This window comes from Oncorhynchus kisutch, linkage group LG6, assembly GCF_002021735.2.
Source record: "Oncorhynchus kisutch isolate 150728-3 linkage group LG6, Okis_V2, whole genome shotgun sequence".
NCBI classification, from domain to species: domain Eukaryota; kingdom Metazoa; phylum Chordata; class Actinopteri; order Salmoniformes; family Salmonidae; genus Oncorhynchus; species Oncorhynchus kisutch.
Window position 1 is genome coordinate 51,677,397 of NC_034179.2, and position 23,907 is coordinate 51,701,303.

The following is a 23,907-nucleotide window of genomic DNA, read 5'->3' on the forward strand; positions in this document are numbered from 1 at the left end:
GATCTCTCTGTACTTTGCTCCATTCATCTTTCCCATGATCCTGACTAGTCTCCCAGTCCCTGCCATTGAAAAACATCTCCACAGCATGATGCTGCCACCACCACGTTTCTCCGTAGGGATGGTGCCAGGTTTCCTCCAGGTGTGACGCTTGGCATTCAGGCCAAAGTGTTCAATCTTGGTTTCATCAGACCAGAGAATCTTGTTTCTCATGATCTGAGAGTCTTTAGGTGCCTTTTGGCAAACTCTAAGTGGGCTGTCATGTGCCTTTTACTGATGAGTGATTTCCGTCAGGCCACTTTACCATAAAGGCCTGATAGGTGGTGTGCTGCAGAGATGGTTGTCCTTCTGGAAGATTCTCCCATCTCCACAGATGAACTCTGGAGCTCTGTCAGAGTGACCATCGGGCTCTTGGTCACCTCCCTGACCAAAGCCATTCTCCCCTGATTGCTCAGTTTACCATGGCGGCCAGCTCTAGGAAGAGTCTTGGTGGTTCCAAACTTGTTCCATTTAAGAATTATTTCCCAGATCTGTGCCTAGACACAATCCTGTCTCTGAGCTCAATGGACAATTCCTTTGACCCCATGGCTTGTTTTTTTCTGACATGCAGTGTCAATTGTGGGACCTTTTATGCAGTAGACAGGTGTGTGCCTTTCCAATCAATTTAATTTACCACAGTTGGACTCCAATCAAGTTGTAGAAACATCTCAAGGATGATCAATGGAAACAATGGAAACAGGGTGTACCTGAGCTCAATTTCGAGTCTCATAGCAAAGGGTCTGAATACTTATCTAAATAAGGTATTTCAGTACATTTGCAACCAATTCTAAAAATGTGTTTTTGCTTTGTCATTAAGTGTGTGTAGATTGATGAGGATTTTGTTTTATTTAATACATTTTAGAATAAGGCTGTAACGTATCAAAATGTGGAAAAAGTAAAGTGTTCGGAATTCTTTCTGGAAGCACTGTATGGCCCTATATATAGATTTCTGAGCCTACCTTTTTCAGGTAATACATTCAATGCAATATTAGCTTTATATTTAGCTAATTAATGATGTGTTATACATACTAAGCTTCTAACGTATAGCGTCTGTCACAATACGCAAGCACCTGTGCACCTGTGCTATCCTTAAAAAAATGCTCCTTAGCTCTTGGAGTCCCATGCAGAAAAAGCTAGACTAGAATAGTTTGCTGGACATTATTTTTTTGTAGCATTTCTTATACTAATAAACTATTCAAAGAGGGAGACAAGCTCTTTTTTGCTGAATGTTAAGTGCAGCAGCCAACTGAACTCACGGGTAGTTTGGAAGAAGAGTGAACTGGTGATGGCGATAGGCTATAGCAGTTATTTATTCAGACCCATAATAACCATTCAATCTTTGTGAAGAGAAGTAAAAGCCTTCTGCATCTAATTATAGTTCTATATTATTCAATGATGTCATTACAATGATGAAGATAAGGACAATGAAACATATTTAATTTAACTGCTGGAAGTGAGGCAGTAATGGAATAACACTAGAGCGAGAAAGAGGAGGTAGGCTAATAACATTAGGGGAAATGTTATAAAATGTATATGTGAGCCAGTGTACTAATTATACAAATAGGCCCTATCATATTACATTTTTTTATGACTCAATCAAATTCGCTAGCCTGTACTTCTTACATTGTAGGCTGCATGTGGTGCATCAGAATCACATGTTCTCTGTCTTTATCATGGTTTGAACAAAGTGCATAATTCCCATCCATATAATACAGTATGATACTATACAATACAGTAATACAGTTCACACCCAAAAAGATTAGCCTACTGTTGCTAGTTTCATTAATTTACCTAAGAGAGCATATAGCTAGCTATATCTGTGGGTTTTTATTTTTTTCTGTCGTGCATAATGTGCTAGTAGCCTATGTCATATAACCTATGTATTGCATAACGGCACAATCATTTGGGCTTTTTTTGGAGCTGATTAAATGTCTTTAATGCAGGTCTCATAAAATGCATTTAATGTACGGCTCATTATGCTCAGGTAGCATCAGGATTTGATTTTCTTCAAATCCAGACATATTTATATGCTTTATAATGCTTTTGAATGACACTTCCGATTTTGGTGAGAAATATCGGGTTCCTGGGAAGAAAAGTGATTTATTCTCAGGATATAATTTTTTTTTAAATACCGGGAAATTATTAAATCCTATAATCCTAAATCTACCACGTTCAAAAAGTTAATGCTGGAACAGAGATCGTGGGGAATGGTCAGTGGTGATCTATAGAAAACGAATGTCATATTGTTTTTTTATTTTGTGATGTCATATAAAGTGTTATAAAGGAAATACTGTAACTTGAAAAGTATATACACTACATTTACGAAGTCTCCATCCTCTGTTGTACATGAAATTTGCTAAATTATGAAAGTACTTTTGATAAGATATGGATGCGATTTTAGGAGCTTTGAGATCATTTGTCTCATATAAACTATGCATACTAAGTAGCCACGCCCCGAGTGAGGTCAGAGAGCGTGTCAGCCTGACGGAACTGTCCCTTTCAACCAGAGTGCATAAAAGGATTGGTAAAGAAATTAACATTTAGACCAAGAAAGAAGGGGTGTTGCAGCCCACGTGGTTTGAATACTGAATCTCATAGACCAGAATATTGCCAGGTTTGAACCCTGAATACCAACACGATTTGGAGAAGAAAACTCCCCTCTCAGACAATCACTGGTACAGCTGATTAGCTGTCCTGAGAAGTGCATATAGAAAAGTGAATTTAAGTGGGACCACTGTACTACTCTTCTCAAATCACTGTAGTATGCTACTCTCATTACCCAATGGGAACAATCGACACGGCTGGCTAGCCTATCTTCAAAGGAGCATCGTACAGAGTGAACAACAGTAGAAGAGATGGGTCCGGACCCTTTCGGACAATCGGAGCCTTACAAGCGTGTCGCTGAAAGGCCTGTCACCCGTCCTAAGGAGGGCGGGTTCCGACAGAGATAAACGGCGAATGAAGGCATTAACACGTAAATACATGAATGATTTCTTACTCCAAACGGGAGGTGGTTCGTGTGCAAAGTATATAATTACAGTGAGAATAGTTTCTAAAATCTATCAACATTTAAGTGTTTCTTTCTCTTTCTCCCCCTCCCTCTCAATGCCACTAGGGACCTTTTCCTGATGTATTAATGTGTATGTTATCCTGTGTTATCATTAAGTTAGCTAATAAATAAATAAACCCATTTTTGTAGTACTGAATCATAAGTAAGGCTGGGGTTTTTGCAGATGATGTAGGTTATGACTGTTCAGAATGATAATATGATAAGAGGTTATGATTAATACATTGACTGTTTTATGAATGTGATGGTTAAAGATGGTAACTCTTTAAACAACCGCTCTCATGGTGCCCCAATTTCTAATGAGTTAATTGTTACGTGATTAATTTAATCGGGTGACAATTCAACGTAGTTAGTTGATTCGATTAATAACAGTCATCAGTAAAGTCACAACATTAGTGACAGCAACGTTAAACACTACAGGTGTCCATGTGCATTGTCCAAAAGCCAGCGATGCAGAACTCAGGCCCGCAGTTCTGCTGCTTTATGGTTTTCCCTGGCACTGAACTGGTTGATTAATGCCACTGATTGGCAGGACAGTACATGTACAGTGTCTTGCGAAAGTATTCGGCCCCCTTGAACTTTGCGACCTTTTGCCACATTTCAGGCTTCAAACATAAAGATATAAAACTGTATTTTTTTGTGAAGAATCAACAACAATTGGGACACAATCATGAAGTGGAACTATGCCTCATAGTATGGACAATTACATAAAAAAAGGTTGAAAATCATTATCTGTAATGACAAAAGACAATATCTCATCACTTTTTATAACAATTTTATTGAAATGAAGACCTAATAATCCATATAATAACAACAGAATCAATAATTGACATTGAGATATAATATCCAAAACAAAAGTATTCATATACAAGTAGAGTACATTGATGGTACTTTAAAGCAGAAGGGTACAGAGAGAACTTGAGCCATAACATCTGTTAACAGCATTACAGTCAGATGGGAAAACAACCTATCAGCTGACCAGTACATAATAAAGGGAAATGGTATAAAGTGATAAGATAATTAGATAATATAATGGGTAAATGAGAGATTACAAAAAATGAAATGCACAGAACTAGACTCTTATTTCTTCCCTGGTTTTAGTTGCCAATAAATGGGTGCGGGCCCACGGACAGGAGTTCAGGAGAAGATGCTCTTTGTCCCAGATGGACTGAGACTGGAGCCAGGATGGATTCTCCCCTCAGTTTACCTACACATTCCTGCACATTTCCCCATTGTTACTCTCCTTGGCCTCAGCTGGGCCATCTGGGGGAGGGACGCACTGAATCACACAAAAGCACCTTTCAAGTGTTTGTGCAGTGAAGCAGGACAAGATGTCAACAATACTAAGCTGACATTTGATTTGAGTGGCATTTTGTTTTATACAGTAATCGTCGAGCATTATATTGTTAGCGGGTAGTCCATAGAGTAGTTTACATGATTGATTTGACAAACATTGATCCGCGTTATACATTTAAAATACAAATACATTGTAGAAGACAGAGTAATAAAATATTTGGACCACGAATCACTATTCCTCTATACAGTGGGGCAAAAAGGTATTTAGTTCTCCCACTTAAAAAGATGAGAGAGGCCTGTAATTTTCATCATAGGTACACTTCAACTATGACAGACAAAATGAGAAAGAAAATCCAGAAAATCACATTGTAGGATTTTTAATGAATTTATTTGCAAATTATGGTGGAAAATAAGTATTTGGTCACCTACAAACAAGCAAGATTTCTGGCTCTCACAGACCTGTAACTTCTTCTTTAAAACCTCTTGATATTCCCCATCCCGGATCCGGGAGCGTAATCATCGCCTGACAATAATTAGCATAACGCAACGGACATAAATATCCCTAGAAAATATTCCTATTCATGAAAATCACAAATGAAATATATTGAGACACAGCTTAGCCTTTTGTTAATCACCCTGTCATCTCAGATTTTCAAAATATGCTTTACAGCCAAAGCTAGACAAGCATTTGTTCCCAGCCTGGTGCAGGTCTGACTAAATACTTTTTTGCCCCACTGTACATACTACAGAATATTTAAATTTTAGCATCCATTTAATCTGCAGCACATACACACAAACATATACACATGCACAGGCAATCACCCACGCATTGACATGCACTTGTGTGCACACAGATAAACAAAGAGAAAATAGAAGAGGTCAAAACTAAATGAAGAGGAAATGCTACTATAAAGCCTGATATTTCAGTTTTCCGATCTCATATGTGCTGAGTAAACCCAGATAATGTTTTTTCATATAATCTAATCCACTGAGATATATATGAGGTCAATTCAGATTTTCAGTTTTTCAAACCATCATTTCCCACACACATCTATAGTTGCCTTGCTTAATTTGTTCAAAAAGAATGGGTTGCCTGTGTGCCAGTCTGTTTCTGCTCTCATGCCTAATGGAATTTTTGGCATGAAAATGACAGCAATGGAGTTAACAAGAGCACTAACAGATTTGGAACCAGGTTACAAAAGGAGCACAATGTCCCATTGATGCATTGCAGTGCAGGTAAAGGCTGCATTCAGAGATGCTATACATGACTCTGAGTCTGTGTTCTCCACATCACTCTGTATAGACAAATGTCAAACTAAAATCCAACAATGCATGTGTGGGTCAAGTGGGTGGCTGTTTCTGGATGGCGCCACTGCCGATGTAAAGACTAAGCACAAACAAACGTGTATTTTTTTGCATGTGCAATACATTATACATTGGCACCGCCAATGGACTCAAGATTTACATCTCTCTGTGAGAGTTCACAGTGTGTCCTTATCTCCCGCTGTGAAGGAGAGAGGCTTCAGCTCCATGTTGGAGCTCACGACGTCAGAGGTCGCCAGATGAAGAGGGCCATCTGTTCTGCATGTGTGGTTCACGGGGAGGTCGTCTACAGGCCGACAGAGCACAGAGAATCGCTGAGAAGTATAAAGACAGTAAACTGATATTGTCGAACATGAGACGGGTGACAAATAGCTCATACAGATGGGAGAAAAGAAAACAACTTCAATTGAGGATCTGAAATAGCAGACCCAACTGAAAACTTATTCTGTGTTTCCATAAGTTTCAAGTTGTTGATTACAATTATTTATACTCCATGATAAGAAACAATGTATGAGTAAGAATTTAATTGACAGCCCCAACATGTTTGTGTCATATTTGTGTAGCTTGACGAATCGCTATTACTGACATATCCAACTGGTTTAAGTTCTGTTCTGTTACAGATTTGGATCTTAATTTGACCCTGCTTCTCACAGCAGGAAAATAATCTTGCAGGATCATAATAGGAGCGCATGTGAAAGAATGGGACTATAAACTAGTCTAACCTAAACTAGACAAGACAAGCCTGTCTAAAGATGTTGAAATGTATTGACTTGAGCTCACCTGGCGTAGGGTTCCATTGCTGTTGGCCATTTTGTAGACCATCCATAGCGGGATGAAGGAGAGGGAGATAGTGGCAATGAACCAGCCAATGGTGTTAGCCCAGACAGGATAAACATATGTGTTGCTGAACTTCAATGGTGAGTATTTGACTATGGAGAAGATGAAGGTAGCCTATGGTTTGGGAGAGAAAAGCAACTCATTACAAAACAAAATTAACACCCTCTCAACATAGAGATCTGACATGAGGCAAGACCGTGTGCGTGTTAGAGAGAAAAGCAGAAAGAGAAACACAGAGAGTGAGGTGTACGGAAAGCGAGACAAGACAGTGAGACAGTGTTTTGATTGGGATCCCCAATAGCCGACGCCAATGGAGACAGCTAGTCTTACCGGGGTCCGACACATAACGAAAAAGACATTACAGACAAAAGACTTTACAATTTACATACATTTAAAAACATTAACATGTAGTGTGTGTGTGTGTGTGTGAATCTATCAGCTACACATACATGTCAGTACATACACACAAGTAGGTCACATGGGGGAGAGGCATTGTTTTCTGTTCCCTTGCGCTATATAAGATTGGAGGGAGTTCCATGCACGCATGGCTCTCTATAATACTGTACGTTGAATTTGTTCTGGACCTGGAGACTGTGAAAAGACCCCTGGCGGCATGTCTGGTGGGTTAAGTGTGCGTGTCAGCGCTGTGTGCTGTATGAATAATTGAATAAGAGACATTTTTTTTAACCATTTCAAATTATTATTACTCAATTCTATAGTTTGGGTAACACCAGTGATTTAAGTAAGAAGGTAATGTCATCTAAAACAATAATCTGTTTCCATTACGTTGAACAGTGTCCAAAATTGAAGTGGATCCAAGTAAATGTTTGATGAATTAACGATGAATAAAGGCTATTGTAAATCATGCTAATATAACGTGTCTGTGTAAGCAGTATATAAGAGAACCAATGGGACTGCCCCGACAGAGCTCCTGACCGACCTGTACTATGGTGCACTACGTTTGTTGGAACCTCTCCAGCTTGCTGACAATACATAATTATTCATTTAATATTGACTTCAGCTGTCCCCGGTGTTGAATTTCCACGACAGTTGACAAGGCATACAATTTGGAATTACCAACACATGAATGTTTCTTTAAAAAACAAGAAGTGATACTGGCATGCATAGTATTAATATTAGCCCTTTGATTACTGAATCCTTACTGTGCACACTGTAGGAGTGATGTAGAGCCAGCAGTACTTCATCAAAGGCAGAGGTCTGTAGCCAATCATATCACTGATGTTACCATAGAAACGTTCAGCACCTATAGTTCAAGGGGGGCACGTCACAAAAAGTCACAAATCATCATGTCACCATTGGTTGAATTCCCTATTGCCTTCAGACAGATTATTCTAAAGTGAGTACGTTGCTATGACCTATAGGCAGTGTACGACTCACCATAGACCCAGGCGATGCAGACAGATTGACAAATGGCCAGCAGTAGCAGGGTGGTCCCACTGCACACATGGTGGTCTAGCAGCTGAAGCAGGTACATTCCTCCCTGGAGTAAAAACAAAACCTTGTCATGACTTTACCCACACCAAACACAACACTTCAACATACACAATGTTTTTGATTTTTTTCCACATTTTGTTGCGCTACAGCTTTATTCTAAAATGTATTAAATAAAAAAAATCCTTATTAATCTACACACAATACCACATAATGATAGTGAAAACAGGTTTTTAGACATTTTTGCTAATTTATTCAAATAAAAACAAAAATATCTTATTTGCATAAGGATTCAGACCCTTTGCCATGAGGCTCGAAATTGAGCTCAGGTGCATCCTGTTTCCATTGATCATCCTGGCACACACCTGTCTATAAGGTCCCACAGTTGACAGTGCAAAAACTAAGCCATGAGGTCGAAGGTTGTCCGTAGAGCTTCGAGACAGGATTGTTTCAAAGCACAGATCTGGGAAGGGTACCAACACACTTCTGGAGTATTGAAAGTCCCAAAGAACACAGTGGCCTCCATCATTCTTAAATGGAACAAGTTTGGAACCACCAAGACACTTTCTAGAGCTGGCCGGCCGGCCTAACTGAGCAATTGGGTGAGAGCTCCAGAGCTCCAGCATTCCTCCATGGAGATGGGAGAACCTTCCAGAAGGACAACCTTCTCTGCAGCACTCCACCAATCAGGCCTTTATGGTAGAGTGGCTAGACGGAAGCTACTCCTCAGTAAAAAGGCACATGACAGCCTGCTTGGAGTTTGCCAAAAGGCACGTAAAGGACTCTCAGACCATGAGAAACTGGTCTGATGAAACCAAGATTGAACTCTTTGGCCTGAATGCCAAGCGTCACGCCTGGAGGAAACCTGGCACCATCCCTACGGTCAAGCATGGTGGTGGCAGCATCATGCTGTGGAGAAGTTTTTCAGCGGCAAGGAGTGGGAGCCTAGTCAGGATCGAGGGAAAGATGAACAGAGCAAAGTACAGAGTTCCTTTGATGTAAACCTGCTCCAGAGCGCTCAGGTCCTCAGACTAGGGCAAAGGTTCACCTTCCAACAGGACAACGACCCTAAGCACAAAGCCAAGACAATGCAGGAGTGGCTTCCGGAAAGGTCTCCAAATGTCCTTGAGTGGCCAAGCCAGAGCCTGGACTTTGAATATCTCTGGAGCCCTGAAAATAGCTGTGCAGCAATGCTCCACATCCAACCTGACAGAGCTTGTGAGGATTTGCAGAGAAGAATGTGAGAAACTCCCCAAATACAGGTGTCCAAGCTTGTAGCGTCATACCCAAGAAGACTTGCTTCAACAAAGTACTGAGTAAAGTGTCTGAATACTTACTGTATGTAAATGTGATATTTCAGTTTTTTTTATTTAGAATTATTATGTAAACATTTCTAAACCTGTTTTTGCTTTGTCACTATGGGGTATTGTGTGTAGATTGATGAAAAAATCTATTTAATACATTTTAGAATAAGGTAACATAACAAAATGTGGAACAAGTCAAGGGACTTGAATACTTAGCGACTGCATTGTACCTATACACACTTATAGTCACTACTCCCAAACCTTATATACCAACAAACAACATGTGTGGGTGTATGAATACAGTTTGGGCATGTTCAGGAACATGACCTGTCAAGGGCCTGTATCTTGGGTCAGTTTATGATCCCTAGATCAGCACTCCTTCTCTGAGACACTTTATGAATACGACCCATGGTAAAACACCGGGCACTAGTCATAGACAAACAGTATGGGTGATGCATTGGTCTCTTACCTCTGTGACCAGGGCAAGCCCCAGTATGAAGCCTATTGTGCAGATAGCCAGCAACAGCAGCTCTCTCCTGAACTCATGACGCAGATACGTAGGGAACAGATCCACAACAGATGTCATCAAACACTCCAGCCCAACAAACTAGAGAGGGAGAGAGGAGAAATAGAGGGAGAGCGAGATTAGATGTATAGTTTGAGTTTATGTCCGTTATGGTCAATTCCATTTCAATTAAAGACACACTTACATTTTCTCCTTAAAATGTAAACACATTGAAATAAAATACAATTGGAGTTGACTTCATTCCTGAATTGAAACGGAATTTAAGCCCAGACCTGTTAAGCCATGTTTGACAAACAGTTGACAATGACTAAGTTCATGTTGTTAGAAAAAGCTTCAGTGTGCATGGGAGAAAGAGGGACACTTACCTGGCTATCCAGACCCAGAAGGATGATCATGATGAAGAAACAGGCAGACCAGATCTGAGACATGGGCATCATGGCTACTGCTCGAGGGTACACAATAAATGCCAGCCCAGGACCTGTACAAAGATAGGAACACTGACTGAGTACACTCAATCACTGCACACTGTGCAATTTGTGTCACTACAGACTACACATAACTGCACACACTGACTGAACACATGGCCTAAACCTGACCTCACCCTTGACTGGCCTCGCCCAGCATGTACATGTAACGTACACACACACACACATGCATGTAGGCATGCTCACTAGGGATGAATGGTGGGATGAATGGTGGGATCCCGGTTGCCAAGATTTACAGATATTAACCACCCAAAACCATTTCCTTCTCCCGGGAAAAATAACTGTGAGAAACTGGTAAATTATAATTATTTATATGAACAGCATGACGTGAACTGTTAAAATATAAATCTGGCTTCTCTACGGCCTTCTCTCTGCTTAATGCATGATGAATCATCAACGCACAGGTTGGGGACAGACAGCCTATCTCAGACCTATCATCTCATCATGGTAACTTTTATTATTTTGTCAGGTAGCCTATGATACAGTAATATAATGCATAATAAGCTGTCACGAACGTCATCAGGGAAATGACCAGACCAAGGTGCAGCGTGGTGAGCGTACAATTCTCTTTATTATGAATGTCGCCAACAAGAGACAACAAAAACGAACGTGAAGCTTACTAGGGCTATACAGGCTGCTAACAAAGTCAACTACCCACAACTAAGGTGGAAAAAGGGCTGCCTAAGTATGATTCCCAATCAGAGACAAGGATAGACAGCTGTCCCTGATTGAGAACCATACCTGGCCAAAACATAGAAACAGAAAACATAGAAATAAAGAAACTAGAATGTCCACCCTAGTCACAGCCTCTCTATGGCCAGGGCGTGACATAAACTTTTATGTTATTTATGACACATCAAGCATCATCTAACGATGATAAAATATTTAAACAATATTTTTATCTGGACACTTTCTATTTTTGATATTGCTACAATGAATATATGCAAGTTACAATTTCACTGTACCGTTTATACCTTCTGTATCCTGTGCATGTGACAAATAAACTTTGATTTTATTTGATATAGTGTGTGTTTACTAGAAACGGTAATGTGAAGAACAACATGACCTGCACCAAAGTCAGATTAGGATATAGGCCAAGGACTAGATAAAGTGCATTTTTACCTGGAGTTTTTCCTTATTGTAGGCTCTTTCACCACTTTTAGTCTTGAAATCTTTGGTTGTTTACTACACTACCTTACTCACTCTGTTTAGCACATGGCCTGACATGTGAATCCTTAAAGAGATGGGTGGGGCTAAGGCGTAAGAGGCTGTGAACGATGCTGAATAGGTGTAGACAAAGAAGAGCTCTCCAGTAGGTGTACCAAATGATTCAAGAGCCATTTTCTCAAAAGTGGGGTTACAAATCAATCTACTTTCAAAGCAGAATTACTTTCCCATTGTTCCTCAACTGTAGTGTATGATATGCCATTTTGTAGCTCTGAGTTTCCAACCATTTCAAAGGTTGCTACATAAGACCAAATCGAGGTGGTCGGTCACATATAGAAACCAAATAAACGTTTTTTATTTAAAGAAGATTACTTACTATAAGAAGTTTTCACAGTCATTGTGGATGAATTTGGTGTGAACCATCTGTGACCTTTGGCTTTTACGGCATTATGATCTTCTATGGAATAATGTCAAACATTCTAATGGTAAAATCCATCTCTCTTGTCTGTTACAGTATCAACGTTTACCTGACTCAGCCACCTCTTCAATGGACACCCCCTGTTCATAGGTCATGAAGCCCAAAACAGAGAAGATTGCGAAGCCTGACACGATGCTGGTGCCACTGTTTAGAAGACACAGGTAAAAACAGTCCCTGGGGAAAAAAATACCAAATTACATGTTAGGGGAAATAGTGATCTATCCTGGAGATAATTTATAACTTGCGAGTGATTCCCAAAGTCTGTTAATCCTATAAATCTGCAGTATTTATTTTTAGTCAGTGTCAAGCAGTCAGACTGGGGGTGGGTTTCACTGACACTCCTTATCTTTGTATGTATTGCTTCTGTGAGAGCATGGGCAGCTTTAAGGTTGGTGATTTACTGCCACCTGTAGTGCAGGAATGTTTGCTCAGGAGTATATGTCATTGGCTGATCCCTCCGACTGACCTGTGATCCCACATAAGAAGTCCCACCCCGGTTGACTAATTTAAAATGCTGAAGTACTTCAATGGTGCTGCCCATGCTAAAAAAGTGAGGTTTGTGGCATGTGTGTCCTCTATACATCCCTATGCCAGTGACTCACTTGTAGCAGTCGTTGTTGTAACTGTTGTAGCTGCCCAGGGATGTGAGAAAGCCCAAGCTGATAGCATAGGAGAAGAAAATCTGTGTGCCTGCATCCATCCACACCTAAGAGGGGATGAATAGCATATTACACATAACATTCAATTCATGGAGATATTATGATTCTTGTTTGTTTGTGTGTGTGCGTGTACGTGTACGTGTGCGTGTGTGTGTGTGTGTGCGTGCGCTGAGCCGGAAAAAGCTTGACATCGAAAGTCTGGGTGACACCACCAAACGGCAACACCTCCAGTCTGTTCTCAGTGCAAAACTGCCCAAAGAATATGAGGATACTGAAACACAGTGGAGCATGATCAAGTCCACCATCCTCAACACCTGCAAGAACACCCTAATGATGATTATGTCCCTGAGTTCTGCAGGGATTTCCTCCTTGTCCTAGATCTTAAAGAGCAAGGCACGTACTGTATGTGATATAGGAGATCTGGCCCGCCTTCCTTTAGGATTTTCTCTGGAATCCTATCAGGACCAGCGGTCTTGTTGTTCCTCGTCTTCCTGATGGCATCTTGCAACTCCTGCAGGCTGGGTAGTTATCCCATATCCTCCTTTGTGCTTCACTCTCAACTGCCCTCTCAACCATTGTCTTTCTGTTGAGGAGCTCTTTGAAGTAGTCTTTCCAATGGGATTGGATGGATTCGTCATCCTTTAGCAGCTTTGGCCCACCTTTGGAGCAGATTGGGTTTAGGCCGCGGTAACTGTTAAGTTCATGTTTTAAGTATCCCAATATTTCTGTTATTACGGGGCTATCACTCAGTCAAGAGTGCGCATGCGCAGGAAGTCTAGTCGTTGATGGACTTAGCCTCGAGTGTAATGGCGACCTTTGGTGGTGTTCATACGGTATAGTAAACTTTGTTAAACTGGAACCTTGTCGTTGTGTCCTTTCGAGTTAACAGTAACTGGGTCCACATACCACCTTCATGGAGTCGAAAAAGCCTCCGAAATCTCCAGAGTCTGCCAGTTGCTGGATCTCCAGGGCCTTTTCTGTCCATTTGGTCTTTAGTTCCTTCTTCCCCATGGCGTGAGCTTCTCTTTTGGCTCTGCAGTTGATGTCGTTCTGCTAGGCGCAGGAGGTTCTCCGCTTGGTGTTAATGAGCTGTTCAATTTCTGAGTCCTTCTCATCACCATTTTTTGGTGGACAAGAGGGAAGCATCTCCCTCATGTCCACCACCAGAAAAAAACGTTCCCGCATACTGGGCAACTGACTCCTTTCCCTGTTAGAAGAAATCCTCCCAGAATGTCAGTGTGGTTTTCGCCCAACAAAGTCACCATGGACATGATTTTTCACTGCGTGGCAAATGCAAGAAGCAACCACTGTAAAGACCTTACAAAAGCCATTGACTCTGTGAACCATCATGCTGATTATGTTTAAAAAAAATAGTCTGCCCTGACAAATTCACCAGAATACTGCAGCTGACGTATGACATGTCAGCAACAGTGCTCAGTAACAATGCAAAATTCCAGCATCATTGCACCCACCCTTTCCACTAACTTCATCGCTGCCATCCTCCACCTCACAGGCCAACATCTGCCTCAGTGAGTCCAAATGCTGTACAGAATAGACGGCAGACTCTTCAACCTTAAAGGCCCAATGCAGTAGTTTTTTTTTACTGTATGTTAATATCAAATCATTTATGGGTAACAATTAAGTGCCTTACTGTGATAGTTTAATTCAAATGGACAAAAATAGCTTTTTTAGCAAAGAGCTATTTCTCACGCAAGAATTTTGCTAGGACTGTCTGGGAGTGGTCTGAGTGAGGAAGGGGGAACTTAATACGATATGTTTATTTGCAGAGACGTATGGAACCCTCTTTGTTATTGGTCTATTAACCATCACCATGCAAACCGAAACTGACGCCCATTCAAACAGAAGGTCCTGTGTGGTATATATTGTATTTTCAACCAGCAACTACCAGGAAATAACATTGACACAACTGGTTAATACACCACCATCTAAGCTGTGCCAATGGATCATTCTCAAGACAAGCGCACAAACATCAGTTTCCTGGAGGTGGCGGCTCCCGGATTGGCATATTCAGCCATCTGAAGACCCACAAGCAGGATCCACCAGGAGAACAATCATACTCGACCCCGAGTGATCGCCGGTGATGATGATGATTATAATGATGGTGTGTGTGTTTCTGTGTGCGTGTGTGTCAAGCCATGTACTGTTGGTCTACCTGTGGGTCTGTGAGGCGGGAGATGTCAGGGTAAATGTAAAAGATGATGCCGTCTATGGCTCCAGGCAGAGTGACACCACGGACCAGCAGGACCAGGAGCATGGCATATGGGAATGTGGCCGTAAAGTAAGCAGCCTGACAGGAGAGATAACAGAAATAACTTAGTACATTGTAATCTATACAACCCTGTCAGTTTGTAGAGGGGGTTATGGTCATATTGAATTGGTGGAGACTATATGCAGTCAGAGTGAAGTCATTGAGTAAGACAACAAGTCATAATGTGCACTATTATAGATAAACTTACGGATATGTACAATGCTGTGCCAAGAAATCAGTACAAAATGAACACAACACAGACTTATATGAAAGACTTACCTGTTGATGGAAAAGCAGATATACTGTATAGCTCACAGAATACATTTTCTCGAAGAAAAAAAGGCTCAACAACAAATCGCAGGATCTTTAACGTTGAGGTGATATGGTTTTCTCAGTGACTTAAAGGGTGAGTTAAAACCCAGCAAACATATTGGCCTTTTAGGCTGCCCACATTGGGCCGACGCGCCTTTGCTATTTAAAAGGAATGTGTTTATTTCTTACAATTTAGTTCAATGCATGAATGGCATAATTTTCAATCCTTTAAAGGTATTTTTTTAGGGAACGAGATACATTGAACTCAGGAAGACAAACAAGTTGTTAATATCATACATATACTTTTTACAAAAGAAACTGTTTAGTTTCTCATATGTCACATGCACAAAAAAAATTGGCCATCACACAACAAAACACAAACTGGAACACACTGTTACGGTTGCACAAAAATAATTACTTGCAAACCATGCCCCCAAATCTTCCAATGAGCCCCTCTTCTAAGCTGGGCTTTGTATTAAGTATTTTATTCCCATACGGAAGTCCAGAGAGGACATACAGTGCATTCCGAAAGTATTCAGACCCCTTGACTTTTTCCATTTTTTGTTACATTACAGCCTTATTCTAAAATGGATGAAATGTATTAATCTACACACAATACCCCATAATAACAAAGCATAAACAGGATTTTAGACATATTTGCAAATGTTAAAAAAACAACAAAAAAAGAAATACCTTATTTACAAAATGCAAAATCCCTTGTCATGTCGAGATGATTTATTTCATGATCACGACATTAAAGCTGTTTTATCGAGACCACAAGATCATTTTCTCAAGATCACGACATTAAAGCTGTTTTATCGAGACCACAAGATAATTTTCTCATGATCACGACATTAAAAACTGTTTTATCGAGATCACAAGATCATTTTCTCATGATCACGACATTAAAAGCTGTTTTATCGAGATCACAAGATCATTTTCTCATGATCACGGCTTAACAAAAGTTGTTTTGTCGAGATCGTGAGATTAACTCTATCAATAGGATTAAACGCATTGACGATAGATTGACAATAATAAGGCGGCAGAGACAACGGTGTATCAGGGCCTATGTTTTTATTGATTGCTACACTAAGGGTTGGTGCATTTAATGCTAACACCATGCCTTCATTTGTGTTTGGCAGTCATTGTCAGTTTATAAATTAGAATGTCCCTTACCTCGAGCTAAGAGCATTTGTGGCATCTAAGCCTTCATGGGGCATTTATGTTTTGTGGACAATGTAAATATTATCCACAAAACAATGTGTCCCTTATAATTATATACATATCAGTTATGCAAGCTAACAACCAGCATAGATAACAAGCTAGCTTGCTAGCTAACTAGCTAACAAGCTAGCTCGCAAGACTAGACAAGTTAGCTGCATTGTTCTTTGCATGTGATTGACTATGGTCTTTGGGGCGGTAAGCAGCCTGGGAGAAGGAAATGCCTGTCATGCATCGTTCAGGGCTTAAATGCCCCGTATTGCGAGTAATGCAGCCGCAGGGCTCCTTGCTCGATTATGTCGGTGTTCGTGCATCTGAACAAATGAAAAGATGAATCATGGTACTTTTGTTATGTGGTGATCACAAGAAAAACATATTGTGGTTTCGACAAAATAACTTTTGTTATGTCGTGATCGTGAACTATTTTTTCATCTTTTTTATACGTCCTCTCTGGACATATGAATGCAGCCGCTACTCAAACTGGGTTCCTCACAAAACATAAAACATGACATAATACAGAACAGTAATAGACAATAACAACTTAAGGACAAAACGGCATAGATTTAAAATAAGAATACTTACTTTCATACACTTACACAAAACCTCTGGAGATAATAACAGCTCAGCACAAAACTACCTGCATTTAAAATCAGAATTCACACTTTCATGCACTTAAGTCTAACATTCCATGCTTAATAACGCTACATTACACATACATCCTCTTTTGTTAATCGTAATATGTTTCAGATGCCACCCAGTGGGTCATAGTGGGTCTCTCATAGTGGGTCTCTTATAGTGGGTCTCTCATAGTGGGTCTCTCATGCTGGTGGAGTTGTTTATTTAAAAAAGGAACAGACATTCCCACGGGATTGGAGCTGTTCACACAGTGAATGGAGCACCATACATACGTCGCCTCGGCAATCGTGACAGCCTTCACTTTTCATTATGTGTTACAGCCACCGCCAGACACAGTGTGTTCTCTTATGGTGATATGTAACTGAGTGGAGCTGAACAGAGTCTTAGTGGAGCTGACCACTCGCACCAGGGCAGAGCCATTCATTAAAAGAACAGGGTCCATGTTGGGCTGATGTGGGATTGGTGTGGGCTAATCAGTATCGGTTGGTGTGGGCTAGCCCATATTGGGTTGGTGTGGGCTTGGCGTGGGCTAGCCCATGCCCAAATAATACCCACATGGGGCTAATTGGGTCATGTTTGCTGGGAAGGTACAAGCAGGGGGCTCAGTTGCATCAGTTACTGCACATACAAAATACGTAGATAAAACATAGATCAAAAATAACCATACCACATTCTAACCAGTAGATGTAGTAGTTACAATAGTGTGATACTGGATATCACACACAATGCCACTGTGGAAAAAGAGTGGGGTTGTTCATAGAGGTCAGTTAGTATTAATTGATTCTCACCTTGCCTGTGGACTTCATACCCTTCCAGACACAGAAGTAACAGATGACCCAGGTGAAAAGGAGACACAGCGCCAGCTCCCATCTGATGTTGCCCATCTCCTCGATCCCCCCGGAAATGTTCAGCACCCTGCGCCTGTGAGAGAGAGAGAGAGAGAGAGAGAGAGAGAGAGAGAAGGTGAGAAGGTTTGGGAATCCTGCGCAACACCTCACATGCGTAAAGTAAGGGGGGCTGCTTACTCCCAAAACTCCATGACTGGTAGTGTGGTATTCTGTCTTGATGTCAGGTTGGTGCTGCGATTCTGCTTGCTGTCGTCCATGCATGAGTCTAGGGCAGACAAGTTGATTTGGTACATGTAACACACATTGGAAATTGACAATTCAACTTTTTAATTGACCCTCCTTACATTGTACCTCCCCATATCATGGTATAGTATTACAAGATATAGTTTGGTTTAAAAAAATGTAGTTCACAAACTTTAAGGCCTGGTACTAAATCATCCTCGTTTTGGCAATAGTTAATGGTAATGAGATAACAAGTTTTTTTTAAATGGTGTAATAAAATAACAGGGTACAACAGCTTAAACTTGAATAAACAAATGTAATAATCACAAAGGAATGGTCCACCGAATTCACTTTGGTTAACTGCCAGTTATGGCCCCTCTCTGTTGTTAATTAATGTTGTACACTGGTAACTCAAACTCTTTGACCCCTCCCCATGCCTCTTATGACCTCGTTTTATTTTATTTATTTTTATTTCACCTTTATTTAACTAGGCAAGTCAGTTAAGAACAAATTCTTATTTATAATGTCGGCCTACCAAAAGGCAAAATGCCTCCTGTGGGGATGGGGGCTGGGAATGAAAAGAAAAAGAATTTAAATAAAAATATAGGACAAAACACACATCACGACAAGAGAGACAACACAACACTACATAAAGAGAGACCTATAAGACAACAACATAGCATGGCAGCAACACAGCACAAACGTTATTGGGCACAGACAACAGCACAAAGGACAAGAAGATAGAGAAAACAATACATCACGCAAAGCAGCCACAACTGTCAGTAAGAGTGTCCACGATTGAGTCTTTGAGTCTCCTACCAGTGTTCCACCAGTTTCCACAGCTTGCCCAGGGTAGCTCTGCACTGAAGGAGGAGAAGAGATAGAAAAAGGCCCATGCCAAGATCACAATGTAGGAGATGGCACTGAATGAGATGACAAGGTTACAGGCGTAGCCCATACCTGTGGAAAAGAACATGTTTTAGCACTCCGCACCATTTTAATACAGATTGTGAAAATCTTAATTGTCCCAAAATGGTTGTAGCGTACATATATTTAATAAAAACATACAAGTAGATTAAATGTAGGGTTTAACTTGTCCAAAACCAACACTGTAGTTCGTGGGCTATACTTTCTACTGTTCATACAATGCATATAATAAGTTGTACGTCATTCATTGGGGTCCTGACTTGGGAAACCTGTGCATACGTTAGGCATTTTCTTGAGCACCGATGGGCCTTTGTGGGTAAATGACAGAATAGTTAGGATAACTAGAAAATAAGAATAGTTAGGATAACTAGAAAATAAGTATTTGATGTTTCCCCATGCGCCAACATAAAAAGGTTTACCCTCAAATAGCGGACACATCTTCCTCCAGCATGTTATTCCTCCCTGGCTGGTGTATTGTCCCAGAGAAGTCTCCAGGAAGAATAGCGGGATCCCGCACGTCACCAAGAACAAAACATATGGAATGAAGAACACACCTGCCAGACACGAAGAATCAGGTCAATCAAGATATGCGCAAATGTCACTGTTAACGAAAGTACGCACAGTGTATCAAATGCATTGCTCTAATGCGATCCAATGACCGACGTTTTGGACAACATCAGAGTTTGACTGGTTTCCACTAGTTACCACAGCCACAAAGTCAGAATTGGCTAGGGCTTCCCATTAAAACTCATGAAACTAAAATGTGCTTTTTGGTCTTAATTTAAGTTTAGAGTTGGGTTTAACATTAGATTTTAAGAAGATAAATTGTAGAAATAGGTGGGGTTATGAATTTGTGGCTGTGGTAACTGGTGACAACCGTTTTCACTCACCCCCTCCGTTTTTGTAACACAAGTAAGGGAATCTCCACACGTTTCCAGGTCCAATTATAGCTCCCATCACCGTTAAAATATACTCGGCTTTACTCCCCCAGTTTCCCCGCGCTTCCAGCTCCTTTCGTTTTGCTTGGCCACTGGCTGTGCTGGGCATCATTTGCAGTTTGGGGTCTTTCTTCTCGTTGTAGTTCATGGTGGTACCCGATACTTTTTAGGATGCGTAAGTAAAGTTTTCCTTGGATTTGAGAAGTTGTAGCTGACGTTGGCACTGTCGGAAGGCTATATAGACAGGATATGTGTATAAACCAAACCCACCAATCCTGTCCTAAATGGGGTCAAGGGTGGAATTAGAGGAAAACTGTGCAGGACCAATCCTCATATGAATGAAACTGGCAGATCGAAAGAACAGTGGCGAGAGAGGGGGCTGAGGGAGTGTGGTTTCTTATGTGTGTGTGAGAGAGAGAGAGAGAGAGAGAGAGAGAGAGAGAGAGAGAGAGAGAGAGGAGAGAGAGAGAGAGAGAGAGAGAGAGGATGGGGGGGGGGTATTAAAAAAGTGTGAGAGAGAGAGATGTGTGGTTTCGTAAACATGTGTGCGAGTGAAAAGAGAGGGGAGAAGAGATAGGGCGAGTCATAAAGCCCACCTATTTCTACAATCTATCTTCGTAAAATGTGATTTTAACCACACTTTTTGTTTTCATGCATTTATACGGTATGGACAATTTGACTTTGTGGCTGTGGTAAAGAGTAAGAACCGAGATTGAATGTCAGTTTCTGTTTCTGGGAAACGATGTCACAGTCCCCAATATTGGCTATACACTCCAAATACACGTGTATTTTATGTGTATTCTGAGAGAATTCTGAGAGAATCACCGTATTTGTATTCAAATGTATTAGGGACCCCCATTAGCTGATGACAAGGCAGCAGCTACTCTTCCTGGGGTCCAACCACATTAAAGCACTTACACATAACAACATATTAAACAGTACATCATTTAACATTGTTACACCACTACATATCTACAATACAAAATGTATAATACCAACATTACAACAATATTACAATGTACGTGTGTGTAGAGTGCGTATGTCTGGGCCTTTGTGTGTTTCTCTTCACAGTCCCCGCCATTCCATAAAGTGTATGTCTACAGGGGTATGCATATCTGTGTTGTTGGCTTGTGCACAGCTACAAACGCATTAGTAGACAACATTGGCAAATCTGTCCATTGTCTTATTATGTAATTTGACATAAAAAAAATGAGATAATGTGATTCATTTTGATAAACAAGTTTTTTGTTGTAAATAAATAGTTATTGTTTCATATAAATACATATATGTATTATTATTATTTGTATTATTATTATTATCATTATAACATGTAGGCCGTTTTGTAAAATCCTATCCCAGTAATTGTTCGGGTTTGATCATCTGTCACGGGAAGACAAGGAAAACATGCGGATGGGGTTTCAATAAATGCTAATTAAACCTAACGAAAAGTGATGAAACCACTTTATTTGCCAAACATATCTTGCCATTTAAATTTCATATAAATTACATTGTCCTTTACAGTCTTGTCTGAAATACTCTGAAAGACTACTTTACAGTCTTGTCGGAAACACTCTGAAACACTACTTTACAGTCTTGTCTGAAACACTCTGAAACACTACTTTACAGTCTTGTCTGAAACACTCTGAAACACTACTTTACAGTCTTGTCTGAAACACTCTGAAAGACTACTTTACAGTCTTGTCTGAAACACTCTGAAACACTACTTTACAGTCTTGTCTGAAACACTCTGAAAGACTACTTTACAGTCTTGTCTGAAACACTCTGAAAGACTACTTTACAGTCTTGTCTGAAACACTCTGAAACACTACTTTACAGTCTTGTCTGAAACACTCTGAAACACTACTTTACAGTCTTGTCTGAAACACTCTGAAAGACTACTTTACAGTCTTGTCTGAAACACTCTGAAAGACTACTTTACAGTCTTGTCTGAAACACTCTGAAACACTACTTTACAGTCTTGTCTGAAACACTCTGAAACACTACTTTACAGTCTTGTCTGAAACACTCTGAAAGACTACTTTACAGTCTTGTCTGAAACACTCTGAAAGACTACTTTACAGTCTTGTCTGAAACACTCTGAAAGACTACTTTACAGTCTTGTCTGAAACACTCTGAAACACTACTTTACAGTCTTGTCTGAAACACTCTGAAACACTACTTTACAGTCTTGTCTGAAACACTCTGAAAGACTACTTTAAGACTTCTATCTCTTAAGACTTGTAATATTAATCTGTATCCAGACGATGTGTCCCAACGGTTGACCAGGCTATGTTAGAGCTGCAATATGAACTTGTTGCCCTACAAAAAGCACGGGTTGGTTTACAACTTCTACTTAATTTGGACAAGACGAGTAAATACATGTTGTTCTCTAATTCTCGCAACAACAAAAAAAGCACATGGACTACATATTTATTTATTGGATGGTTCTCCCATCGATACTTTTTTATTTTTTACCTTTATTTTACTAGGCAAGTCAGTTAAGAACAAATTCTTATTTTCAATGACGGCCTAGGAACAGTGGGTTAACTGCCTGTTCAAGGGCAGAACGACAGATTTTGTACCTTGTCAGCTCGGGGACTTGAACTTGCAACCTTTCGGTTACTAGTCCAATGCTCTAACCACTAGGCTACACTGCCGCCCCGGGATATAAATATCTGTTTGGATTGACAAAGATTTCATGTTTAAAAACATACGGATGAGCTAGTTTAAAAAAAATCAAAGATTTAAAGTGGGCTTATTTTTATTATAGATCTTGCTTCTTCCTAAATACCAGAAAGCAAATTGTATAGTCAGCCTTCCTGCCAGTTCCTGACTATGGTGACACCATTTACCAGATTGCAGCAACCACTACTCCTAAACCTTTGGATGCCGCCTACCATAACGCCATTCGTTTTATCACAGGTTACAGTTTTAATACTCACGAGTGCGTTCGTATATGATGAAAAGGTTGGCTGGTCCTCATTAAACTCCCGTAGATCCCTTCATTACTCCTTTTTGTTTACAACAGTGTACTACACAGGTTTACACCTACACAAACACGAGATACCAAATACGTTCATAGGATTGGTTAACTCTTGAGGTTCGTCGGGTCTCCACTGAATTAGCTAAATCCGCTTTTACAGTGGCTTGCGAAATTATTCCCCCCCGTTGGCATTTTTCCAATTTTGTTGCCTTACCAGGGTTCTATCATTCGATTTACACAACATGCCTACCACTATGAAGATGCAAAATATTTTGTTTGTGTGAAACAAACAAGAAATAAGATTTTTTTTTAAAACAGAAAACTTGAGCATGCACAACTATTCACCCCCCCAAAGACAATACTTTGTGGAGCCACCTTTTGCAGTAATTACAGCTGCAAGTCTCTTGGGGTATGTCTCTATAAGCTTGGCACATCTAACTGCTCCAGCTCCTTCAAGTTGGATGGGTTCTGCTGGTGTACAGCAATCTTTAAGTCATACCACAGATTCTCAATTGGATTGAGGTCGGGCTTTGACTAGGCCATTCCAAGACATTTAAATGTTTCCCATTAAACCACTTGAGTGTTGCTTTAGCTGTATGTTTAGGGACATTGCCCTGCTGGAAGGTGAACCTCTATCCCAGTCTCAAATCTCTGGAAGACTGAAACAGGTTTCCCTCGAGAATTTCCCAGTATTTAGCGCCATCTATCAATCCTTCAGTTCTGACCAGTTCCCAGTCCCTGCTGATGAAAAACACCCCCATAGCATGATGCTGTCACCACTATGCTTCACTGTGGGGATGGTATTCTCAAGTTGATGAGAGGTGTTGGATTTGCGCCAGACATAGCGTTTTCCTTGATGGCCAAAAAGCAACATTTTAGTCTCATCTAACCAGAGTACCTTCTTCCATATGTTTAGGAAGT

General features: G+C 40.5%; 1 protein-coding gene across 1 annotated transcript; it reads right to left on the bottom strand.

Annotated features, from left to right (window-relative positions):
- Window positions 1–3,865: 3,865 nt before the first annotated feature.
- On the bottom strand, window positions 3,866–20,151 carry LOC109891844 (sodium- and chloride-dependent GABA transporter 2-like). Its single transcript, XM_031825949.1, has 14 exons — window positions 19,956–20,151; window positions 19,485–19,619; window positions 18,958–19,098; window positions 18,094–18,181; window positions 17,857–17,989; window positions 14,804–14,938; window positions 12,574–12,677; window positions 12,021–12,145; window positions 10,207–10,319; window positions 9,785–9,922; window positions 7,958–8,060; window positions 7,723–7,823; window positions 6,503–6,673; window positions 3,866–6,036 (listed from the first exon to the last, which is right to left on the bottom strand). Exons 1-14 carry the CDS (start codon window positions 20,149–20,151, stop codon window positions 5,881–5,883), a joined length of 1,839 nt encoding a protein of 612 aa, XP_031681809.1. The 3' UTR covers window positions 3,866–5,880.
- Window positions 20,152–23,907: the final 3,756 nt, after the last annotated feature.